At 49.6% G+C, this 25,790-nt stretch overlaps 1 protein-coding gene across 2 annotated transcripts in view; it reads left to right on the forward strand.

The window, feature by feature from the left end:
- The first annotated feature begins 2,420 nt into the window (after positions 1-2,420).
- Positions 2,421-25,790, forward strand: part of LOC140111101 (ephexin-1-like) — a 31,843-nt gene continuing 8,473 nt past the window's right edge. The window contains exons 1-7 of one of the 2 annotated variants that reach the window (XM_072132320.1): positions 2,421-2,835; positions 7,760-8,794; positions 17,940-17,973; positions 18,054-18,109; positions 20,481-20,725; positions 21,659-21,819; positions 25,522-25,674. In XM_072132320.1, the coding sequence (XP_071988421.1) occupies positions 2,487-2,835; positions 7,760-8,794; positions 17,940-17,973; positions 18,054-18,109; positions 20,481-20,725; positions 21,659-21,819; positions 25,522-25,674 (2,033 nt within the window). In that variant the 5' untranslated portion in view covers positions 2,421-2,486. Of the gene's footprint in view, positions 2,836-6,435; positions 6,597-7,759; positions 8,795-17,939; positions 17,974-18,053; positions 18,110-20,480; positions 20,726-21,658; positions 21,820-25,521; positions 25,675-25,790 lie in introns of those variants that run through there. The other variant, XM_072132321.1, reaches the window with a different exon arrangement.

The following is a 25,790-nucleotide window of genomic DNA, read 5'->3' on the forward strand; positions in this document are numbered from 1 at the left end:
ACTGGCAGGCCTAGCCCCCACAGCTCCGGGCCCCCCAGCAGCACCCATACTGGCAGGCCTAGCCCCCACAGCCCCGGGCCCCTCCAGCACCCATACTGGCAGGCCTAGCCCCCACAGCTCCGGGCCCCACCAGCACCCATACTGGCAGGCCTAGCCCCCACAGCTTCGGGCCCCCCACCAGCACCCATACTGGCAGGCCTAGCCCCCACAGCCCCAGGCCGCTCCAGCACCCATACTGGCAGGGCTAGCCCCCACAGCTCCGGGCCCCCCACCAGCACCCATACTGGCAGGCCTAGCCCCCACAGCTTCGGGCCCCCCACCAGCACCCATACTGGCAGGCCTAGCCCCCGAAGCCCCGGGCCCCACCAGCACCCATACTGGCAGGCCTAGCCCCCACAGCTCCGGGCCCCCCACCAGCACCCATACTGACAGGCCTAGCCCCCACAGCTCCGGGCCCCCCACCAGCACCCATACTGGCAGGCCTAGCCCCCACAGCCCCGGGCCGCTCCAGCACCCATACTGGCAGGCCTAGCCCCCACAGCTCCGGGCCCCCAGCACCCATACTGGCAGGCCTAGCCCCCACAGCTCCGGGCCCCCCAGCAGCACCCTTACTGGCAGGCCTAGCCCCCACAGCTCCGGGCCCCCCACCAGCACCCATACTGGCAGGCCTAGCCCCCACAGCCCCGGGCCCCTCCAGCACCCATACTGACAGGCCTAGCCCCCACAGCCCGGGCCCCTCCAGCACCCATACTGGCAGGCCTAGCCCCCACAGCCCGGGCCCCTCCAGCACCCATACTGGCAGGCCTAGCCCCCACAGCTCCGGGCCCCCCACCAGCACCCATACTGGCAGGCCTAGCCCCCACAGCTTCGGGCCCCCCACCAGCACCCATACTGGCAGGCCTAGCCCCCACAGCCCCGGGCCGCTCCAGCACCCATACTGGCAGGGCTAGCCCCCACAGCTCCGGGCCCCCCACCAGCACCCATACTGGCAGGCCTAGCCCCCACAGCTTCGGGCCCCCCACCAGCACCCATACTGGCAGGCCTAGCCCCCGAAGCCCCGGGCCCCACCAGCACCCATACTGGCAGGCCTAGCCCCCACAGCTCCGGGCCCCCCACCAGCACCCATACTGACAGGCCTAGCCCCCACAGCTCCGGGCCCCCCACCAGCACCCATACTGGCAGGCCTAGCCCCCACAGCCCCGGGCCGCTCCAGCACCCATACTGGCAGGCCTAGCCCCCACAGCTCCGGGCCCCCAGCACCCATACTGGCAGGCCTAGCCCCCACAGCTCCGGGCCCCCCAGCAGCACCCTTACTGGCAGGCCTAGCCCCCACAGCTCCGGGCCCCCCACCAGCACCCATACTGGCAGGCCTAGCCCCCACAGCCCCGGGCCCCTCCAGCACCCATACTGACAGGCCTAGCCCCCACAGCCCGGGCCCCTCCAGCACCCATACTGGCAGGCCTAGCCCCCACAGCTCCGGGCCCCCAGCACCACAGCAGATGCCATGATACCCGGCACCATGTGCACAGGACTTGAATCGTGACTGTTCCATGTGTCAGACATTGGGGATGTGGGCGGCCGTTATCTGCTGCTGATTACAAACCTCTGGACCTAATGGGACGGCTGCTGGTAACATAGGGAGACAAAAGATCAAAATGTAACGAAGGACCTGGAGTTTGTATTGTAAATGTATCGGATCGGCGATGGGTCATTGTATAACAGTATAGCGCACCCCCGAGGGAGCCGATACTGGCGACACCCAGGGTCAGGCGCGTGACACCGGCTCCGGGCTGAGACTTACATCGTAACTTCACGTAAATGTTACATAAATGCTGAATGGCGAGACCCACGCTCTGCTGGGTGCGCGTGGCTCTGCTGGGTGCGCGTGGGGTCCCCTCTGCCGTCCCTCCTCCCGGGCCGGGGTCCCCTCTGCCGCCGCCCCTCCGTCCTGTTCCCCCGGGGTCCCCTCTGCCGCCGTCCCTCCGTCCTGTTCCCCCGGGGTCCCCTCTGCCGCCGCCCCTCCGTCCTGTGCCCCCGGGGTCCCCTCTGCCGCCGCCCCTCCGTCCTGTTCCCCCGGGGTCCCCTCTGCCGCCGTCCCTCCTCCCGGGCCGGGGTCCCCTCTGCCGCCGCCCCTCCGTCCCGTTCCCCCGGGGTCCCCTCTGCCGCCGCCCCTCCGTCCCGTGCCCCCGGGGTCCCCTCTGCCGCCGCCCCTCCGTCCCGTTCCCCCGGGGTCCCCTCTGCCGCCGCCGCCCCTCCGTCCTGTTCCCCCGGGGTCCCCTCTGCCGCCGCCGCCCCTCCGTCCTGTTCCCCCGGGGTCCCCTCTGCCGCCGCCGCCCCTCCGTCCTGTTCCCCCGGGGTCCCCTCTGCCGCCGCCGCCCCTCCGTCCTGTTCCCCCCGGTCCCTCCTGTGATGTTTCTCATGTTCTCTCTTGTGTCTTGCAGACTCCTCGGTGACCTCCTCCGCCCTCCTGTGACCTCGCTGCCACCATGTCGGCCACAGATGCCCTGCCCCCTCCCATCCCCCTCTCCCAGAAGCCTGTGCGGATTGTAAAAGCCCGACCTCCCAACCGGCCTCCACCACACCTGCCCCCGAAGCCTCCACAGAAGCCTCCGCCCTGCCCACAGCACACCCCACTGCCTCCAGCTGCCCCCCCAGACCCTGCAGAGCCCCCCGCCTCCGGGGTGTGTGTGCGGAGGATAGCCGGACTCTTCCAGAAGGACTCAGTAGGGGGCAGCAGTGAGGACCCTCAGCCCCGAGTATCTGCAAAGCCAAAGGAGGCTCCGCCCAGCAGTGACCTCCCGCCAGAGGTGAACGATGAGCAGAGCGGCCCCCCACGTGAGTAACTGCCGGGCCCCCCCACGTGAGTAACTGCCGGGCCCCCCCACGTGAGTAACTGCCGGGCCCCCCCACGTGAGTAACTGCCGGGCCCCCCCACGTGAGTAACTGCCGGGCCCCCCCACGTGAGTAACTGCCGAGCCCCCCCACGTGAGTAACTGCCGGGCCCCCCCACTGCGATCTGTCATGTGACTTTAGCCTTATGTCTATACAGCACCATGTGGCGCCATGTATCGGTGTATAGCACCAGGCTGAGGACTATATGGCGCCATGTATCGGTGTATAGCACCAGGCTGAGGACTATATGGCGCCATGTATCGGTGTATAGCACCAGGCTGAGCACTATATGGCGCCATGTATCGGTGTATAGCACCAGGCTGAGGACTATATGGTGCCATGTATCGGTGTATAGCACCAGGCTGAGCACTATATGGCGCCATGTATCGGTGTATAGCACCAGGCTGAGGACTATATGGCGCCATGTATCGGTGTATAGCACCAGGCTGAGCACTATATGGCGCCATGTATCGGTGTATAGCACCAGGCTGAGGACTATATGGCGCCATGTATCGGTGTATAGCACCAGGCTGAGGACTATATGGCGCCATGTATCGGTGTACAGCACCAGGCTGAGGACTATATGGCGCCATGTATCGGTGTATAGCACCAGGCTGAGGACTATATGGCGCCATGTATCGGTGTACAGCACCAGGCTGAGGACTATATGGCGCCATGTATCGGTGTATAGCACCAGGCTGAGCACTATATGGCGCCATGTATCGGTGTATAGCACCAGGCTGAGGACTATATGGCGCCATGTATCGGTGTATAGCACCAGGCTGAGGACTATATGGCGCCATGTATCGGTGTATAGCACCAGGCTGAGCACTATATGGCGCCATGTATCGGTGTATAGCACCAGGCTGAGGACTATATGGCGCCATGTATCGGTGTATAGCACCAGGCTGAGGACTATATGGCGCCATGTATCGGTGTATAGCACCAGGCTGAGGACTATATGGCGCCATGTATCGGTGTATAGCACCAGGCTGAGGACTATATGGCGCCATGTATCGGTGTATAGCACCAGGCTGAGCACTATATGGCGCCATGTATCGGTGTATAGCACCAGGCTGAGGACTATATGGCGCCATGTATCGGTGTATAGCACCAGGCTGAGGACTATATGGCGCCATGTATCGGTGTATAGCACCAGGCTGAGCACTATATGGCGCCGTGTATCGGTGTATAGCACCAGGCTGAGGACTATATGGCGCCGTGTATCGGTGTATAGCACCAGGCTGAGCACTATATGGCGCCGTGTATCGGTGTATAGCACCAGGCTGAGGACTATATGGCGCCGTGTATCGGTGTATAGCACCAGGCTGAGGACTATATGGCGCCGTGTATCGGTGTACAGCACCAGGCTGAGCACTATATGGCGCCGTGTATCGGTGTATAGCACCAGGCTGAGCACTATATGGCGCCATGTATCGGTGTATAGCACCAGGCTGAGCACTATATGGCGCCATGTATCGGTGTATAGCACCAGGCTGAGCACTATATGGCGCCATGTATCGGTGTATAGCACCAGGCTGAGGACTATATGGCGCCATGTATCGGTGTATAGCACCAGGCTGAGGACTATATGGCGCCATGTATCGGTGTATAGCACCAGGCTGAGGACTATATGGCGCCATGTATCGGTGTATAGCACCAGGCTGAGGACTATATGGCGCCATGTATCGGTGTATAGCACCAGGCTGAGCACTATATGGCGCCATGTATCGGTGTACAGCACCAGGCTGAGCACTATATGGCGCCATGTATCGGTGTACAGCACCAGGCTGTGGACTATATGGCGCCATGTATCGGTGTACAGCACCAGGCTGAGGACTATATGGCGCCATGTATCGGTGTATAGCACCAGGCTGAGGACTATATGGCGCCATGTATCGGTGTATAGCACCAGGCTGAGCACTATATGGCGCCATGTATCGGTGTATAGCACCAGGCTGAGGACTATATGGCGCCATGTATCGGTGTATAGCACCAGGCTGAGCACTATATGGCGCCATGTATCGGTGTATAGCACCAGGCTGAGGACTATATGGCGCCATGTATCGGTGTACAGCACCAGGCTGAGGACTATATGGCGCCATGTATCGGTGTATAGCACCAGGCTGAGGACTATATGGCGCCATGTATCGGTGTATAGCACCAGGCTGAGGACTATATGGCGCCATGTATCGGTGTATAGCACCAGGCTGAGCACTATATGGCGCCATGTATCGGTGTATAGCACCAGGCTGAGGACTATATGGCGCCATGTATCGGTGTATAGCACCAGGCTGAGGACTATATGGCGCCATGTATCGGTGTATAGCACCAGGCTGAGGACTATATGGCGCCATGTATCGGTGTATAGCACCAGGCTGAGGACTATATGGCGCCATGTATCGGTGTATAGCACCAGGCTGAGGACTATATGGCGCCATGTATCGGTGTATAGCACCAGGCTGAGGACTATATGGCGCCATGTATCGGTGTATAGCACCAGGCTGAGCACTATATGGCGCCATGTATCGGTGTATAGCACCAGGCTGAGCACTATATGGCGCCATGTATCGGTGTATAGCACCAGGCTGTGGACTATATGGCGCCATGTATCGGTGTATAGCACCAGGCTGAGGACTATATGGCGCCATGTATCGGTGTATAGCACCAGGCTGAGGACTATATGGCGCCATGTATCGGTGTATAGCACCAGGCTGAGGACTATATGGCGCCATGTATCGGTGTATAGCACCAGGCTGAGGACTATATGGCGCCATGTATCGGTGTATAGCACCAGGCTGAGGACTATATGGCGCCATGTATCGGTGTATAGCACCAGGCTGAGGACTATATGGCGCCATGTATCGGTGTATAGCACCCGGCTGAGGACTATATGGCGCCATGTATCGGTGTACAGCACCAGGCTGAGCACTATATGGCGCCATGTATCGGTGTATAGCACCAGGCTGAGCACTATATGGCGCCATGTATCTCTCCTCCGCCTGTGGCTTTGGGGCGGTCGCAGTCTCCTGCAGCTGTTGGGGCGAGTGTCGCCCGGCGCAGGGAGGGTGCGGCGTCCAGTTGTCACTGTTTCGGGATCGTGAATGATTTTAACCCTTCACACTGCGCCCAGAGCTGTTACTCTCTGTTGTCAGCAGCCATCGTCTGCCGTGCTCTGTTGTTGCTCTCTGTTATCAGCCGGCAGTGTCATCCCGGTGGAATGTGATGGCTGCTGGCTGTCACGTATTTGGGGGCGGTAGAACCGGTTTTGCAGGTGAGACGTGCGTGTGTCACGTGTTGTATGTAAACACGGGGTCACTGGCAGGAAGAGGGCTAAGCGTGACCGGGACCAGTGTCTCCATAGTAACCAGGATGGGGGGTCCTCCGGGGGTCTGCAGGCCTTTCCTCATGTTAGGATTTATAATTCAGATTCAGGCTTTTCCTCCCGGGACCATGGTAGATGGTCAGCTCTTGGGGCCCCTGCAGCCCCTCTATATATGGGGTTATACATATCTGTGTATTGTGCACACAGCCAGGCTGCAAAGGGTTAACCCCTCCCTCTCTCTGTTGTATTTGGGAGATGAAACCTTATCCCCTCCACCCCACCCATGGCCCCCACTGCGTCACTGCCCCCCTCTGCCTGATAAGTGACCGCTACACCCAGTGACCGGGAGCCACCCTGCAGGCCCCAGACCCGGGGAGAGGTACAGCCTAAAGGGGGGTGGGGGCACCGGGGAGAGGTCCAGCCAGGAGGAGGGTGGGGGCACCGGGGAGAGGTCCAGCCAGGAGGAGGGTGGGGGCACCGGGGAGAGGTCCAGCCAGGAGGAGGGTGGGGGCACCGGGGAGAGGTCCAGCCAGGAGGAGGGTAGGGGCACCGGGGAGAGGTCCAGCCAGGAGGAGGGTAGGGGCACCGGGGAGAGGTCCAGCCAGGAGGAGGGTAGGGGCACCGGGGAGAGGTCCAGCCAGGAGGAGGGTGGGGGCACCGGGGAGAGGTCCAGCCAGGAGGAGGGTGGGGGCACCGGGGAGAGGTCCAGCCAGGAGGAGGGTGGGGGCACCGGGGAGAGGTCCAGCCAGGAGGAGGGTGGGGGCACCGGGGAGAGGTCCAGCCAGGAGGAGGGTGGGGGCACCGGGGAGAGGTCCAGCCAGGAGGAGGGTGGGGGCACCGGGGAGAGGTCCAGCCAGGAGGAGGGTGGGGGCACCGGGGAGAGGTCCAGCCAGGAGGAGGGTGGGGGCACCGGGGAGAGGTCCAGCCAGGAGGAGGGTGGGGGCACCGGGGAGAGGTCCAGCCAGGAGGAGGGTGGGGGCACCGGGGAGAGGTCCAGCCAGGAGGAGGGTGGGGGCACCGGGGAGAGGTCCAGCCAGGAGGAGGGTGGGGGCACCGGGGAGAGGTCCAGCCAGGAGGAGGGTGGGGGCACCGGGGAGAGGTCCAGCCAGGAGGAGGGTGGGGGCACCGGGGAGAGGTCCAGCCAGGAGGAGGGTGGGGGCACCGGGGAGAGGTCCAGCCAGGAGGAGGGGGCGGGCACCGGGGAGAGGTCCAGCCAGGAGGAGGGGGCGGGCACCGGGGAGAGGTCCAGCCAGGAGGAGGGGGCGGGCACCGGGGAGAGGTCCAGCCAGGAGGAGGGTGGGGGCACCGGGGAGAGGTCCAGCCAGGAGGAGGGTGGGGGCACCGGGGAGAGGTCCAGCCAGGAGGAGGGTGGGGGCACCGGGGAGAGGTCCAGCCAGGAGGAGGGTGGGGGCACCGGGGAGAGGTCCAGCCAGGAGGAGGGTGGGGGCACCGGGGAGAGCTCCAGCCAGGCTGCGTTCTGCTCCATGTCTATGGCCGGAGCCATAGAGTTTCCTAACAATCGTCTTCTCTCTGTTCCTGCAGCTCTGCCTCCTAAACTCCTCCAGGACCCTGATGAGCGGCTGTCCCGGATGTCGTGGTGCCTGCCTCGGGCGGCCTGCCCCTCGCGCTGTGCCTGTGCCTGTCACCAGCAGAGGCCCGGTATGGTTCTGGTGTGGCTCCCGGAGTCATCCGTGGTCTCCCCTGGCCTCCACGGTAACGAAGCCTCAGACTCCTCGGATGACAGCGGGGTCTTTCAGAGGGTCTTATCTGTGAATGAGGACGAGGATGAGGACGGAGGGAAGTGGGGCCCCTGGCACCTGAAGGAGAGGATGACGGGTGGCGGCTGTTACCCGGTGCGGCGCCGCTCGCTGAAGAACGCGGAGAGGTCGGGGCAGGACTCGGCCGATGGTGAGAAGGTCAGGAACAGCGTGGTGCTGACCTCCTACAGGTCCACCGCTGAGGACAATGGCCACCTGCCCAGCCCACACTGTGAGGAAGGGTCCACCAGGGCCCCCGAGATCCCCAAACACGGACCCCCATGTCATCGGAAGCCCAGGAACACCGAGAGTGTAGATCCCCCTGCAGACGATGACCATACAAAGACCCCCAACACGTGTCCTGCCCAAAGCAACCCCGAGCCCCTACAGACCAAGAACCCCAAACCTAAGTCCATCTCCTTCTCCAATGACGTCCAGTCTGTGGCGGAGCGGACACTCTGTGACCCCCCCAGTGACTCTGTGCAGCCCCCCGAGGGTCCAAATACGGAGACCCCCGGAGAGACACGATCTATGATCAGGAAGCCGGCCCGCCGCAGCAAAGTGCCCCCCCTGTCTGACACCCCAGAACCACCACCCCCTGCTCTGCCACCTAAAGTTCCCAGCAAGCCCCCCAGAGGAGCCGCCCCACCCCCACCTCCTGCCCCTCCCCCCTTTCTGAGAAAGGGGTCACTAAAAAGGTATTCACTGGGCAACACAGAGGAGCCGGCGGACAAAGACAAGAAAACCACATCCAACAGTCTCCCAGCGGAGGCGCTATACACCGGGAGGGACCCCCCCAGCACCGACCAGGACCCCCAAGGTAAGAGACCCCAGCACCACAGCAAGGGGGCAGTATTATAGTAGTTATATTCCTGTACATAGGGGGCAGTATTATAGTAGTTATATTCCGGTACATAGGGGGCAGTATTATAGTAGTTATATTCCTGTACATAGGGGGCAGTATTATAGTAGTTATATTCCTGTACATAGGGGCAGTATTATAGTAGTTATATTCCTGTACATAGGGGCAGTATTATAGTAGTTATATTCCGGTACATAGGGGGCAGTATTATAGTAGTTATATTCCTGTACATAGGGGGCAGTATTATAGTAGTTATGTTCCTGTACATAGGGACAGTATTATAGTAGTTATATTCCTGTACATAGGGGGCAGTATTATAGTAGTTATATTCTTGTACATAGGGGCAGTATTATAGTAGTTATATTCCTGTACATAGGGACAGTATTATAGTAGTTATATTCCTGTACATAGGGGGCAGTATTATAGTAGTTATATTCTTGTACATAGGGGCAGTATTATAGTAGTTATATTCCTGTACATAGGGGCAGTATTATAGTAGTTATATTCCGGTACATAGGGGGCAGTATTATAGTAGTTATATTCCTGTACATAGGGGGCAGTATTATAGTAGTTATGTTCTTGTACATAGGGGGCAGTATTATAGTAGTTATAGTCCTGTACATAGGGGCAGTATTATAGTAGTTATATTCCTGTACATAGGGGGCAGTATTATAGTAGTTATATTCCTGTACATAGGGGGCAGTATTATAGTAGTTATATCCCTGTACATAGGGGGCAGTATTATAGTAGTTATATTCCTGTACATAGGGGGCAGTATTATAGTAGTTATATTCCTGTACATAGGAGGCAGTATTATAGTAGTTATATTCCTGTACATAGGGGACAGTATTATAGTAGTTATATTCTTGTACATAGGGGACAGTATTATAGTAGTTATATTCCTGTACATAGGGGGCAGTATTATAGTAGTTATATTCTTGTACATAGGGGGCAGTATTATAGTAGTTATATTCTTGTACATAGGTGGCAGTATTATAGTAGTTATATTCTTGTACATAGGGGACAGTATTATAGGAGTTATATTCCTGTACATGGGGGGCAGTATTATAGTAGTTATATTCTTGTACATAGGGGACAGTATTATAGGAGTTATATTCCTGTACATGGGGGGCAGTATTATAGTAGTTATATTCTTGTACATAGGGGGCAGTATTATAGTAGTTATATTCCTGTACATAGGGGGCAGTATTATAGTAGTTATATTTTTGTACATAGGGGGCAGTATTATAGTAGTTATATTCCTGTACATAGGGGGCAGTATTATAGTAGTTATATCCCTGTACATAGGGGGCAGTATTATAGTAGTTATATCCCTGTACATAGGGGGCAGTATTATAGTAGTTATATTCCTGTACATAGGGGGCAGTATTATAGTAGTTATATTCTTGTACATAGGGGGCAGTATTATAGTAGTTATATTCCTGTACATAGGGGCAGTATTATAGTAGTTATATTCCTGTACATGGGGGGCAGTATTATAGTAGTTATATTCCTGTACATAGGAGCAGTATTATAGTAGTTATATTCCTGTACATAGGGGCAGTATTATAGTAGTTATATTCCTGTACATAGGGGGCAGTATTATAGTAATTATATTCTTGTACATAGGGAGCAGTATTATAGTAGTTATATTCCTGTACATAGGGGGCAGTATTATAGTAGTTATATTCTTGTACATAGGGGGCAGTATTATAGTAGTTATATTCCTGTACATAGGGGGCAGTATTATAGTAGTTATATTCTTGTACATAGGGGGCAGTATTATAGTAGTTATATTCTTGTACATAGGGGCAGTATTATAGTAGTTATATTCCTGTACATAGGGGGCAGTATTATAGTAGTTATATTCTTGTACATAGGGGGCAGTATTATAGTAGTTATATTCTTGTACATAGGGGGCAGTATTATAGTAGTTATATTCTTGTACATAGGGGCAGTATTATAGTAGTTATATTCTTGTACATAGGGGCAGTATTATAGTAGTTATATTCTTGTACATAGGAGGCAGTATTATAGTAGTTATATTCCTGTACATAGGGGGCAGTATTATAGTAGTTATATTCTTGTACATAGGAGGCAGGATTATAGTAGTTATATCCCTGTACATAGGGGGCAGTATTATAGTAGTTATATTCTTGTACATAGGGGGCAGTATTATAGTAGTTATATTCCTGTACATAGGGGGCAGTATTATAGTAGTTATATTCTTGTACATAGGGGGCAGTATTATAGTAGTTATATTCCTGTACATAGGGGGCAGTATTATAGTAGTTATATTCCTGTACATAGGGGGCAGTATTATAGTAGTTATATTCCTGTACATAGGGGCAGTATTATAGTAGTTATATTCCTGTACATAGGGGGCAGTATTATAGTAGTTATATTCTTGTACATAGGGGCAGTATTATAGTAGTTATATTCCTGTACATAGGGGCAGTATTATAGTAGTTATATTCCTGTACATAGGGGGCAGTATTATAGTAGTTATATTCTTGTACATAGGGGGCAGTATTATAGTAGTTATATTCTTGTACATAGGTGGCAGTATTATAGTAGTTATATTCTTGTACATAGGGGACAGTATTATAGGAGTTATATTCCTGTACATAGAGGGCAGTATATTAGTAGTTATATTCTTGTACATAGGTGGCAGTATTATAGTAGTTATATTCCTGTACATAGGGGGCAGTATTATAGTAGTTATATTCTTGTACATAGGGGCAGTATTATAGTAGTTATATTCCTGTACATAGGGGCAGTATTATAGTAGTTATATTCCTGTACATAGGGGGCAGTATTATAGTAGTTATATTCTTGTACATAGGGGGCAGTATTATAGTAGTTATATTCTTGTACATAGGTGGCAGTATTATAGTAGTTATATTCTTGTACATAGGGGACAGTATTATAGGAGTTATATTCCTGTACATAGAGGGCAGTATATTAGTAGTTATATTCTTGTACATAGGTGGCAGTATTATAGTAGTTATATTCCTGTACATAGGGGGCAGTATTATAGTAGTTATATTCCTGTACATAGAGGGCAGTATTATAGTAGTTATATTCTTGTACATAGGGGGCAGTATTATAGTAGTTATATTCTTGTACATAGGGGGCAGTATTATAGTAGTTATATTCCTGTACATAGGGGGCAGTATTATAGTAGTTATATTCCTGTACATAGGAGGCAGTATTATAGTAGTTTTATTCCTGTACATAGGGGGCAGTATTATAGTAGTTATATTCCTGTACATAGGGGGCAGTATTATAGTAGTTATATTCCTGTACATAGAGGGCAGTATATTAGTAGTTATATTCTTGTACATAGGTGGCAGTATTATAGTAGTTATATTCCTGTACATAGGGGGCAGTATTATAGTAGTTATATTCTTGTACATAGGGGGCAGTATTATATTAGTTATATTCCTGTACATAGGGGGCAGTATTATAGTAGTTATATTCCTGTACATAGGGGGCAGTATTATAGTAGTTATATTCCTGTACATAGGGGGCAGTATTATAGTAGTTATATTCTTGTACATAGGGGGCAGTATTATAGTAGTTATATTCCTGTACATAGGGGGCAGTATTATAGTAGTTATATTCCTGTACATAGGGGGCAGTATTATAGTAATTATATTCCTGTACATAGGGGGCAGTATTATAGTAGTTATATTCCTGTACATAGGGGGCAGTATTATAGTAGTTATATCCCTGTACATAGGGGCAGTATTATAGTAGTTATATCCCTGTACATAGGGGCAGTATTATAGTAGTTATATTCCTGTACATAGGGGCAGTATTATAGTAGTTATATTCCTGTACATAGGGGGGCAGTATTATAGTAGTTACATTACTATAATACTGCCCCCTATGTACAGGAATATAACTACTATAATACTGCCCCCTATGTACAGGAATATAACTACTATAATACTGCCCCCTATTTACAGGAGTTATATTCCTGTACATAGGGGGCAGTATTATAGTAGTTATATTCCTGTACATAGGAGGCAGTATTATAGTAGTTTTATTCCTGTACATAGGGGGCAGTATTATAGTAGTTATATTCCTGTACATAGGGGGCAGTATTATAGTAGTTATATTCCTGTACATAGAGGGCAGTATATTAGTAGTTATATTCTTGTACATAGGTGGCAGTATTATAGTAGTTATATTCCTGTACATAGGGGGCAGTATTATAGTAGTTATATTCCTGTACATAGGGGGCAGTATTATAGTAGTTATATACCTGTACATAGGGGGCAGTATTATAGTAGTTATATTCCTGTACATAGGGGGCAGTATTATAGTAGTTATATTCTTGTACATAGGGGGCAGTATTATAGTAGTTATATTCCTGTACATAGGGGGCAGTATTATAGTAGTTATATTCCTGTACATAGGGGCAGTATTATAGTAGTTATATTCCTGTACATAGGGGCAGTATTATAGTAGTTATATTCTTGTACATAGGTGGCAGTATTATAGTAGTTATATTCCTGTACATAGGGGGCAGTATTATAGTAGTTATATTCCTGTACATAGGGGGCAGTATTATAGTAGTTATATACCTGTACATAGGGGGCAGTATTATAGTAGTTATATTCCTGTACATAGGGGGCAGTATTATAGTAGTTATATTCTTGTACATAGGGGGCAGTATTATAGTAGTTATATTCCTGTACATAGGGGGCAGTATTATAGTAGTTATATTCCTGTACATAGGGGCAGTATTATAGTAGTTATATTCCTGTACATAGGGGCAGTATTATAGTAGTTATATTCTTGTACATAGGGGGCAGTATTATAGTAGTTATATTCCTGTACATAGGGGGCAGTATTATAGTAGTTATATTCTTGTACATAGGGGGCAGTATTATAATAGTTATATACCTGTACATAGGGGGCAGTATTATAGTAGTTATATTCCTGTACATAGGGGGCAGTATTATAGTAGTTATATTCCTGTACATAGGGGGCAGTATTATAGTAGTTATATTCCTGTACATAGGGGGTAGTATTATAGTAGTTATATTCCTGTACATAGGGGGCAGTATTATAGTAGTTATATTCCTGTACATAGGGGGTAGTATTATAGTAGTTATATTCCTGTACATAGGGGGCAGTATTATAGTAGTTATATCCCTGTACATAGGGGGCAGTATTATAGTAGTTATATTCTTGTACATAGGGGGCAGTATTATAGTAGTTATATTCCTGTACATAGGGGGCAGTATTATAGTAGTTATATTCTTGTACATAGGGGGCAGTATTATAGTAGTTATATTCTTGTACATAGGGGGCAGTATTATAGTAGTTATATTCCTGTACATAGGGGGCAGTATTATAGTAGTTATATTCCTGTACATAGGGGGCAGTATTATAGTAGTTATATTCCTGTACATAGGGGGCAGTATTATAGTAGTTATATTTTTGTACATAGGGGGCAGTATTATAGTAGTTATATTCCTGTACATAGGGGGCAGTATTATAGTAGTTATATTCCTGTACATAGGGGGCAGTATTATAGTAGTTATATTCCTGTACATAGGGGGCAGTATTATAGTAGTTATATTCCTGTACATAGGGGGCAGTATTATAGTAGTTATATCCCTGTACATAGGGGGCAGTATTATAGTAGTTATATTATTGTACATAGAGAGCAGTATTATAGTAGTTATATTCTTGTACATAGGGGGCAGTATTATAGTAGTTATATTCCTGTACATAGGGGGCAGTATTATAGTAGTTATATTCCTGTACATAGGGGGCAGTATTATAGTAGTTATATTCCTGTACATAGAGGGCAGTATTATAGTAGTTATATTCTTGTACATAGGGGGCAGTATTATAGTAGTTATATTCTTGTACATAGGGGGCAGTATTATAGTAGTTATATTCCTGTACATAGGGGGCAGTATTATAGTAGTTATATTCCTGTACATAGGAGGCAGTATTATAGTAGTTTTATTCCTGTACATAGGGGGCAGTATTATAGTAGTTATATTCCTGTACATAGGGGGCAGTATTATAGTAGTTATATTCCTGTACATAGAGGGCAGTATATTAGTAGTTATATTCTTGTACATAGGTGGCAGTATTATAGTAGTTATATTCCTGTACATAGGGGGCAGTATTATAGTAGTTATATTCTTGTACATAGGGGGCAGTATTATATTAGTTATATTCCTGTACATAGGGGGCAGTATTATAGTAGTTATATTCCTGTACATAGGGGGCAGTATTATAGTAGTTATATTCCTGTACATAGGGGGCAGTATTATAGTAGTTATATTCTTGTACATAGGGGGCAGTATTATAGTAGTTATATTCCTGTACATAGGGGGCAGTATTATAGTAGTTATATTCCTGTACATAGGGGGCAGTATTATAGTAATTATATTCCTGTACATAGGGGGCAGTATTATAGTAGTTATATTCCTGTACATAGGGGGCAGTATTATAGTAGTTATATCCCTGTACATAGGGGCAGTATTATAGTAGTTATATCCCTGTACATAGGGGCAGTATTATAGTAGTTATATTCCTGTACATAGGGGCAGTATTATAGTAGTTATATTCCTGTACATAGGGGGGCAGTATTATAGTAGTTACATTACTATAATACTGCCCCCTATGTACAGGAATATAACTACTATAATACTGCCCCCTATGTACAGGAATATAACTACTATAATACTGCCCCCTATGTACAGGAGTTATATTCCTGTACATAGGGGGCAGTATTATAGTAGTTATATTCCTGTACATAGGAGGCAGTATTATAGTAGTTTTATTCCTGTACATAGGGGGCAGTATTATAGTAGTTATATTCCTGTACATAGGGGGCAGTATTATAGTAGTTATATTCCTGTACATAGAGGGCAGTATATTAGTAGTTATATTCTTGTACATAGGTGGCAGTATTATAGTAGTTATATTCCTGTACATAGGGGGCAGTATTATAGTAGTTATATTCCTGTACATAGGGGGCAGTATTATAGTAGTTATATACCTGTACATAGGGGGCAGTATTATAGTAGTTATATTCCTGTACATAGGGGGCAGTATTATAGTAGTTATATTCTTGTACATAGGGGGCAGTATTATAGTAGTTATATTCCTGTACATAGGGGGCAGTATTATAGTAGTTATATTCCTGTACATAGGGGCAGTATTATAGTAGTTATATTCCTGTACATAGGGGCAGTATTATAGTAGTTATATTCTTGTACATAGGTGGCAGTATTATAGTAGTTATATTCCTGTACATAGGGGGCAGTATTATAGTAGTTATATTCCTGTACATAGGGGGCAGTATTATAGTAGTTATATACCTGTACATAGGGGGCAGTATTATAGTAGTTATATTCCTGTACATAGGGGGCAGTATTATAGTAGTTATATTCTTGTACATAGGGGGCAGTATTATAGTAGTTATATTCCTGTACATAGGGGGCAGTATTATAGTAGTTATATTCCTGTACATAGGGGCAGTATTATAGTAGTTATATTCCTGTACATAGGGGCAGTATTATAGTAGTTATATTCTTGTACATAGGGGGCAGTATTATAGTAGTTATATTCCTGTACATAGGGGGCAGTATTATAGTAGTTATATTCTTGTACATAGGGGGCAGTATTATAATAGTTATATACCTGTACATAGGGGGCAGTATTATAGTAGTTATATTCCTGTACATAGGGGGCAGTATTATAGTAGTTATATTCCTGTACATAGGGGGCAGTATTATAGTAGTTATATTCCTGTACATAGGGGGTAGTATTATAGTAGTTATATTCCTGTACATAGGGGGCAGTATTATAGTAGTTATATTCCTGTACATAGGGGGTAGTATTATAGTAGTTATATTCCTGTACATAGGGGGCAGTATTATAGTAGTTATATCCCTGTACATAGGGGGCAGTATTATAGTAGTTATATTCTTGTACATAGGGGGCAGTATTATAGTAGTTATATTCCTGTACATAGGGGGCAGTATTATAGTAGTTATATTCTTGTACATAGGGGGCAGTATTATAGTAGTTATATTCTTGTACATAGGGGGCAGTATTATAGTAGTTATATTCCTGTACATAGGGGGCAGTATTATAGTAGTTATATTCCTGTACATAGGGGGCAGTATTATAGTAGTTATATTCCTGTACATAGGGGGCAGTATTATAGTAGTTATATTTTTGTACATAGGGGGCAGTATTATAGTAGTTATATTCCTGTACATAGGGGGCAGTATTATAGTAGTTATATTCCTGTACATAGGGGGCAGTATTATAGTAGTTATATTCCTGTACATAGGGGGCAGTATTATAGTAGTTATATCCCTGTACATAGGGGGCAGTATTATAGTAGTTATATTATTGTACATAGAGAGCAGTATTATAGTAGTTATATTCTTGTACATAGGGGGCAGTATTATAGTAGTTATATTCCTGTACATAGGGGGCAGTATTATAGTAGTTATATTCCTGTACATAGGGGGCAGTATTATAGTAGTTATATTCTTGTACATAGGGGGTAGTATTATAGTAGTTATATTCCTGTACATAGGGGGCAGTATTATAGTAGTTATATTCTTGTACATAGGGAGCAGTATTATAGTAGTTATATTCTTGTACATAGGTGGCAGTATTATAGTAGTTATATTCCTGTACATAGGGGGCAGTATTATAGTAGTTATATTCTTGTACATAGGGAGCAGTATTATAGTAGTTATATTCTTGTACATAGGGAGCAGTATTATAGTAGTTATATTCTTGTACATAGGGAGCAGTATTATAGTAGTTATATTCTTGTACATAGGGGGTAGTATTATAGTAGTTATATTCCTGTACATAGGGGGCAGTATTATAGTAGTTATATTCTTGTACATAGGGGGCAGTATTATAGTAGTTATATTCCTGTACATAGGGGGCAGTATTATAGTAGTTATATCCCTGTACATAGGGGGCAGTATTATAGTAGTTATATTCCTGTACATAGGGGGCAGTATTATAGTAGTTATATTCCTGTACATAGGGGGCAGTATTATAGTAGTTATACTCCTTTCTCTTCCTGCAGATGTGCTGGATGTGTCTCCGGATGGTCTCCTGGGGTCAGTATATATATATCTCTATATGTTCCCTGTTGTATTTGGTATTTCGGGAGGTGAAGTAATTTCTCCTTTGGCTGCAGGAAGACGTCAGTAAAGAGAACTAAATCCATAGACTGGGAATCTCACCTGCGAGACGGTAAGGACCTGTGTGACCTGTGACCCTTATAAAGGTCATGGTCGCCCCTCGTGTCAGGTTATAGATTGCTAGTGATGTGTAATGTTTGGGGACTCGCGGGTCCTTCTTCCGGATTGTGAGGGGAGGATAATGTAGCGGCAGGGGAGCCATAGTATAACCGTGTACGATGAAGGCTCCTCCCCTCACAATCCGGAAGAAGGACCCGCGAGTCCCCAAACATTACACATTGTGATTATTGATATTAGGATAGAAATATCACAAAGAATCTATACCCTGTACACGGGGCGCTCTCTCCTGCATGCCCTGTACGCGGGACGCTCTCTCCTGTATACCCTGTACGCGGGACGCTCTCTCCTGTATACCCTGTACACGTGACGCTCTCTCCTGTATACCCTGTACACGGGACGCTCTCTCCTGTATACCCTGTACGCGGGACGCTCTCTCCTGTATACCCTGTACGCGGGACGCTCTCTCCTGTATGCCCTGTACGCGGGACGCTCTCTCCTGTATGCCCTGTACACGTGACGCTCTCTCCTGTATACCCTGTACGCGGGACGCTCTCTCCTGTATACCCTGTACGCGGGACGCTCTCTCCTGTATGCCCTGTACACGTGACGCTCTCTCCTGTATACCCTGTACGCGGGACGCTCTCTCCTGTATACCCTGTACGCGGGACGCTCTCTCCTGTATACCCTGTACGCGGGACGCTCTCTCCTGTATGCCCTGTACACGTGACGCTCTCTCCTGTATACCCTGTACGCGGGACGCTCTCTCCTGTATACCCTGTACGCGGGACGCTCTCTCCTGTATGCCCTGTACGCGGGACCCTCTCTCCTGCATGCCCTGTACATGGGACGCTCTCTCCTGCATGCCCTGTACATGGGACGCTCTCTCCTGTATACCCTGTACGCGGGACGCTCTCTCCTGTATACCCTGTACACGGGACGCTCTCTCCTGTATACCCTGTACACGGGACGCTCTCTCCTGTATACCCTGTACACGGGACGCTCTCTCCTGTATACCCTGTACACGGGACGCTCTCTCCTGTATACCCTGTACGCGGGACGCTCTCTCCTGTATACCCTGTACGCGGGACGCTCTCTCCTGTATACCCTGTACGCGGGACGCTCTCTCCTGTATGCCCTGTACACGGGACGCTCTCTCCTGTATACCCTGTACGCGGGACGCTCTCTCCTGTATACCCTGTACGCGGGACGCTCTCTCCTGTATGCCCTGTACGCGGGACGCTCTCTCCTGTATACCCTGGACGCTCTCTCCTGTATACCCTGTACACGGGACGCTCTCTCCTGTATACCCTGTACACGGGACGCTCTCTCCTGTATACCCTGTACGCGGGACGCTCTCTCCTGTATACCCTGTACGCGGGACGCTCTCTCCTGTATGCCCTGTACGCGGGACGCTCTCTCCTGTATACCCTGGACGCTCTCTCCTGTATGCCCTGTACACGGGACGCTCTCTCCTGTATACCCTGTACGCGGGACGCTCTCTCCTGTATACCCTGTACGCGGGACGCTCTCTCCTGTATGCCCTGTACGCGGGACGCTCTCTCCTGTATACCCTGGACGCTCTCTCCTGTATACCCTGTACACGGGACGCTCTCTCCTGTATACCCTGTACACGGGACGCTCTCTCCTGTATACCCTGTACGCGGGACGCTCTCTCCTGTACACATGACCCTCCCCTCTGTATGCCCTGTACACCCCCCCCCCCTCTGTATACCCTGTACGCATGACCCTCCCCTCTGTATGCCCTGTACACATGACCCTCCCCTCTGTATGCCCTGTACTCGCCCCCCCCCCTCTGTATACCCTGTACACATGACCCTCCCCTCTGTATGCCCTGTACGCATGACCCTCCCCTCTGTATGCCCTATACGCATGACCCTCCCCTCTGTATGCCCTGTACGCATGACCCTCCCCTCTGTATGCCCTGTACACATGACCCTCCCCTCTGTATGCCCTGTACACGCCCCCCCCCTCTGTATACCCTGTACACATGACCCTCCCCTCTGTATGCCCTGTACACATGACCCTCCCCTCTGTATGCCCTGTACACATGACCCTCCCCTCTGTATGCCCTGTACACATGACCCTCCCCTCTGTATGCCCTGTACACATGACCCTCCCCTCTGTATGACCTGTACACATGACCCTCCCCTCTGTATGCCCTGTACACATGACCCTCCCCTCTGTATACCCTGTACACATGACCCTCCCCTCTGTATACCCTGTACACATGACCCTCCCCTCTGTATACCCTGTACGCATGACCCTCCCCTCTGTATGCCCTGTACACGCCCCCCCCTCTGTATACCCTGTACACATGACCCTCCCCTCTGTATACCCTGTAGAGCCGCTGTACCAGACTTACCGGCAGACGGTAATAAATAAGGAGATCCGCCGGCAGAACGTCGCCCGTAACAGCAGCTTCACCAGCTATGACTCCTCCCAGGAGAGCCCGCTGAGTGCCGGGGGCTCCCCGAGGCAAGGGCGGAGGTCAACGCTGCCCCACAACACGCTATGGCAGGAGCTCCCGTCTGTGGTGGAGAGCGGAGTCCTGGAGGGTATGAGCACCGAGCAGAAGAAGATGCAGGAGGTGAGAGCGTGCAGGGGGGAGGGGCTGCACCGGAGGAGGGGGGAGGGGCTGCGGGCGTGCAGGTGGGAGGGGCTGCACCGGAGGAGGGGGGAGGGGCTGCACCGGAGGAGGGGGGAGGGGCTGCGGGCGTGCAGGGGGGAGGGGCTGCGGGCGTGCAGGGGGGGAGGGGCTGCGGGCGTGCAGGGGGGGAGGGGCTGCACCAGTACAGGGGGGAGGGGCTGCACCAGTACAGGGGGGAGGGGCTGCACCAGTACAGGGGGGAGGGGCTGCACCAGTACAGGGGGGAGGGGCTGCACCAGTACAGGGGGGAGGGGCTGCACCAGTACAGGGGGGAGGGGCTGCACCGGAGCAGGGGGGAGGGGCTGCACCGGAGCAGGGGGGGGGGGGGAGCTGCACCGGAGCAGGGGGGGGGGGAGCTGCACCGGAGCAGGGGGGGGGGGAGCTGCACCGGAGCAGGGGGGGGGGGGAGCTGCACCGGAGCAGGGGGGGGGGGGAGCTGCACCGGAGCAGGGGGGAGGGGCTGCACCAGTACAGGGGGGAGGGGCTGCACCAGTACAGGGGGGAGGGGCTGCACCAGTACAGGGGGGAGGGGCTGCACCAGTACAGGGGGGAGGGGCTGCACCAGTACAGGGGGGAGGGGCTGCACCAGTACAGGGGGGAGGGGCTGCACCAGTACAGGGGGGGGGGAGCTGCACCAGTACAGGGGGGGGGAGGAGCTGCACCGGAGCAGGGGGGAGGAGCTGCACCGGAGCAGGGGGGAGGAGCTGCACCGGAGCAGGGGGGAGGAGCTGCACTGGAGCAGGGGGGAGGAGCTGCACTGGAGCAGGGGGGAGGAGCTGCACTGGAGCAGGGGGGAGGAGCTGCACCGGAGCAGGGGGGAGGAGCTGCACCGGTACATTGGGAGGGGCTGATAGGTGTCTTGTCCCTCCTTAGAGCATGTTTGAGGTGCTGACCTCTGAGGCCTCGTACCTGCGCTCGCTGAATGTGCTGGTGGAGCACTTCCTGGGCTGCCGGGACCTGCAGGAGACTCTGGTGATCCGGGAGAAGAAGATTCTCTTCTCCAACATCCTAAAGGTGAAAGAAGTCAGTGAGAGGTGAGAGGGGAACTGTTATATAAAGGCGGGGGGGGGGGGGGGCGTGTTAATATATGATGGGGGGGCAGTGTTATTATATAATGATGGGGGGGCAGTGTTATTATATAATGATGGGGGGGCAGTGTTATTATATAATGATGGGGGGGCAGTGTTATTATATAATGATGGGGGGGCAGTGTTATTATATAATGATGGGGGGGCAGTGTTATTATATAATGATGGGGAGGCAGTGTTATTATATGATGGGGGGCAGTGTTATTATATGATGGGGGGGCAGTGTTATTATATGATGGGGGGCAGTGTTATTATATAATGATGGGGGGCAGTGTTATTATATAATGATGGGGGGGGCAGTGTTATTATATAATGATGGGGGGGCAGTGTTATTATATAATGATGGGGGGGGCAGTGTTATTATATAATGATGGGGGGGCAGTGTTATTATATAATGATGGGGGGGCAGTGTTATTATATAATGATGGGGGGGGCAGTGTTATTATATAATGATGGGGGGGGCAGTGTTATTATATAATGATGGGGGGGCAGTGTTATTATATAATGATGGGGGGCAGTGTTATTATATAATGATGGGGGGGGCAGTGTTATTATATAATGATGGGGGGCAGTGTTATTATATAATGATGGGGGGGCAGTGTTATTATATAATGATGGGGGGGCAGTGTTATTATATAATGATGGGGGGCAGTGTTATTATATAATGATGGGGGGCAGTGTTATTATATGATGGGGGGCAGTGTTATTATATAATGATGGGGGGGCAGTGTTATATAATGATGGGGGGCAGTGTTATTATATGATGATGGGGGGGCAGTGTTATTATATGATGATGGGGGGCAGTGTTATTATATAATGATGGGGGGCAGTGTTATTATATAATGATGGGGGGGCAGTGTTATTATATAATGATGGGGGGGCAGTGTTATTATATAATGATGGGGGGCAGTGTTATTATATAATGATGGGGGGGCAGTGTTATTATATAATGATGGGGGGCAGTGTTATTATATAATGATGGGGGGGCAGTGTTATTATATAATGATGGGGGGGGCAGTGTTATTATATAATGATGGGGGGGCAGTGTTATTATATAATGATGGGGGGGCAGTGTTATTATATAATGATGGGGGGCAGTGTTATTATATAATGATGGGGGGCAGTGTTATTATATAATGATGGGGGGGCAGTGTTATTATATAATGATGGGGGGCAGTGTTATTATATAATGATGGGGGCAGTGTTATTATATAATGATGGGGGGGCAGTGTTATTATATAATGATGGGGGGCAGTGTTATATAATGATGGGGGGCAGTGTTATTATATGATGATGGGGGGCAGTGTTATTATATAATGATGGGGGGGCAGTGTTATTATATAATGATGGGGGGGCAGTGTTATTATATAATGATGGGGGGCAGTGTTATTATATAATGATGGGGGGCATGTTATTAATAATGATGGGGGGGCAGTGTTATTAATATTGATGGGGGGGCAGTGTTATTATATAATGATGGGGGGCAGTGTTATTATATGATGGGGGGCAGTGTTATTATATAATGATGGGGGGCAGTGTTATTATATAATGATGGGGGGGCATGTTATTATATAATGATGGGGGGGCATGTTATTATATAATGATGGGGGGGCATGTTATTATATAATGATGGGGGGGCATGTTATTATATAATGATGGGGGGCAGTGTTATTATATAATGATGGGGGGCATGTTATTATATAATGATGGGGGGCAGTGTTATTATATAATGATGGGGGGGCAGTGTTATTATATAATGATGGGGGGGCAGTGTTATTATATAATGATGGGGGGGCAGTGTTATTATATAATGATGGGGGGGCAGTGTTATTATATAATGATGGGGGGCAGTGTTATTAATATTGATGGGGGGGCAGTGTTATTATATAATGATGGGGGGGCAGTGTTATTATATGATGGGGGGCAGTGTTATTATATAATGATGGGGGCAGTGTTATTATATAATGATGGGGGCAGTGTTATTATATAATGATGGGGGCAGTGTTATTATATAATGATGGGGGGGCAGTGTTATTATATAATGATGGGGGGGCAGTGTTATTATATAATGATGGGGGGGCATGTTATTATATAATGATGGGGGGGCATGTTATTATATAATGATGGGGGGCAGTGTTATTATATAATGATGGGGGGCAGTGTTATTATATAATGATGGGGGGGCAGTGTTATTATATAATGATGGGGGGGCAGTGTTATTATATAATGATGGGGGGGGCAGTGTTATTATATAATGATGGGGGGGCAGTGTTATTATATAATGATGGGGGGCAGTGTTATTATATAATGATGGGGGGCAGTGTTATTATATAATGATGGGGGGGGCAGTGTTATATAATGATGGGGGGGGCAGTGTTATTATATAATGATGGGGGGGGCAGTGTTATTATATAATGATGGGGGGCAGTGTTATTATATAATGATGGGGGGGCAGTGTTATTATATAATGATGGGGGGGCAGTGTTATTATATAATGATGGGGGGGCAGTGTTATTATATAATGATGGGGGGGCAGTGTTATTATATAATGATGGGGGGGCAGTGTTATTATATAATGATGGGGGCAGTGTTATTATATAATGATGGGGGGGCAGTGTTATTATATAATGATGGGGGGGCAGTGTTATTATATAATGATGGGGGGGCAGTGTTATTATATAATGATGGGGGGGCAGTGTTATTATATAATGATGGGGGGGCAGTGTTATTATATAATGATGGGGGGCATGTTATATAATGATGGGGGGGCAGTGTTATTATATAATGATGGGGGGGCATGTTATTATATAATGATGGGGGGGGCAGTGTTATTATATAATGATGGGGGCAGTGTTATTATATAATGATGGGGGGGCAGTGTTATTATATAATGATGGGGGGGGCAGTGTTATTATATAATGATGGGGGGGCAGTGTTATTATATAATGATGGGGGGCATGTTATTATATAATGATGGGGGGCAGTGTTATTATATAATGATGGGGGGGCAGTGTTATTATATAATGATGGGGGGGGCAGTGTTATTATATAATGATGGGGGGGCAGTGTTATTATATAATGATGGGGGGGCAGTGTTATTATATAATGATGGGGGGCAGTGTTATTATATAATGATGGGGGGCAGTGTTATTATATAATGATGGGGGGCAGTGTTATTATATAATGATGGGGGGCAGTGTTATTATATAATGATGGGGGGGCAGTGTTATTATATAATGATGGGGGGGCAGTGTTATTATATAATGATGGGGGGGCAGTGTTATTATATAATGATGGGGGGCATGTTATTATATAATGATGGGGGGGCAGTGTTATTATATAATTGGGGGGGCAGTGTTATTATATAATGATGGGGGGGCAGTGTTATTATATAATGATGGGGGGCAGTGTTATTATATAATTGGGGGGGCAGTGTTATTATATAATGATGGGGGGGGCAGTGTTATTATATAATGATGGGGGGGGCAGTGTTATTATATAATGATGGGGGGGCAGTGTTATTATATAATGATGGGGGGGCAGTGTTATTATATAATGATGGGGGGCAGTGTTATTATATAATGGGGGGGGGGGGGGCATGTTATTATATGCTGGTTCCTGTGCAGTGATCAGTTCCTCTCCCTGGAGGTTCCTCATGGAGCTGGAGGAGCGGGTGGATGAAGATGTGGTGATATCGGACGTGTGTGACATCATCCTGCAGCACGCAACGCATCACTTCTCCGTCTACATAGATTATGTCCGCAACCAGGTCTACCAGGAGAAGACCTACAGCCAGCTCATGTAAGTACCCGGACCTGACAGCAGGGGGCGCTGCCTGCGCTAGGGGGCCCCGTACACTGCCTGCGCTAGGGGGCCCCGTACACTGCCTGCGCCGCTCTGCAGGAGGGGCTCGTGTA

Source organism: Engystomops pustulosus, unplaced genomic scaffold, assembly GCF_040894005.1.
Source record: "Engystomops pustulosus unplaced genomic scaffold, aEngPut4.maternal MAT_SCAFFOLD_383, whole genome shotgun sequence".
NCBI classification, from domain to species: Eukaryota; Metazoa; Chordata; class Amphibia; order Anura; family Leptodactylidae; genus Engystomops; species Engystomops pustulosus.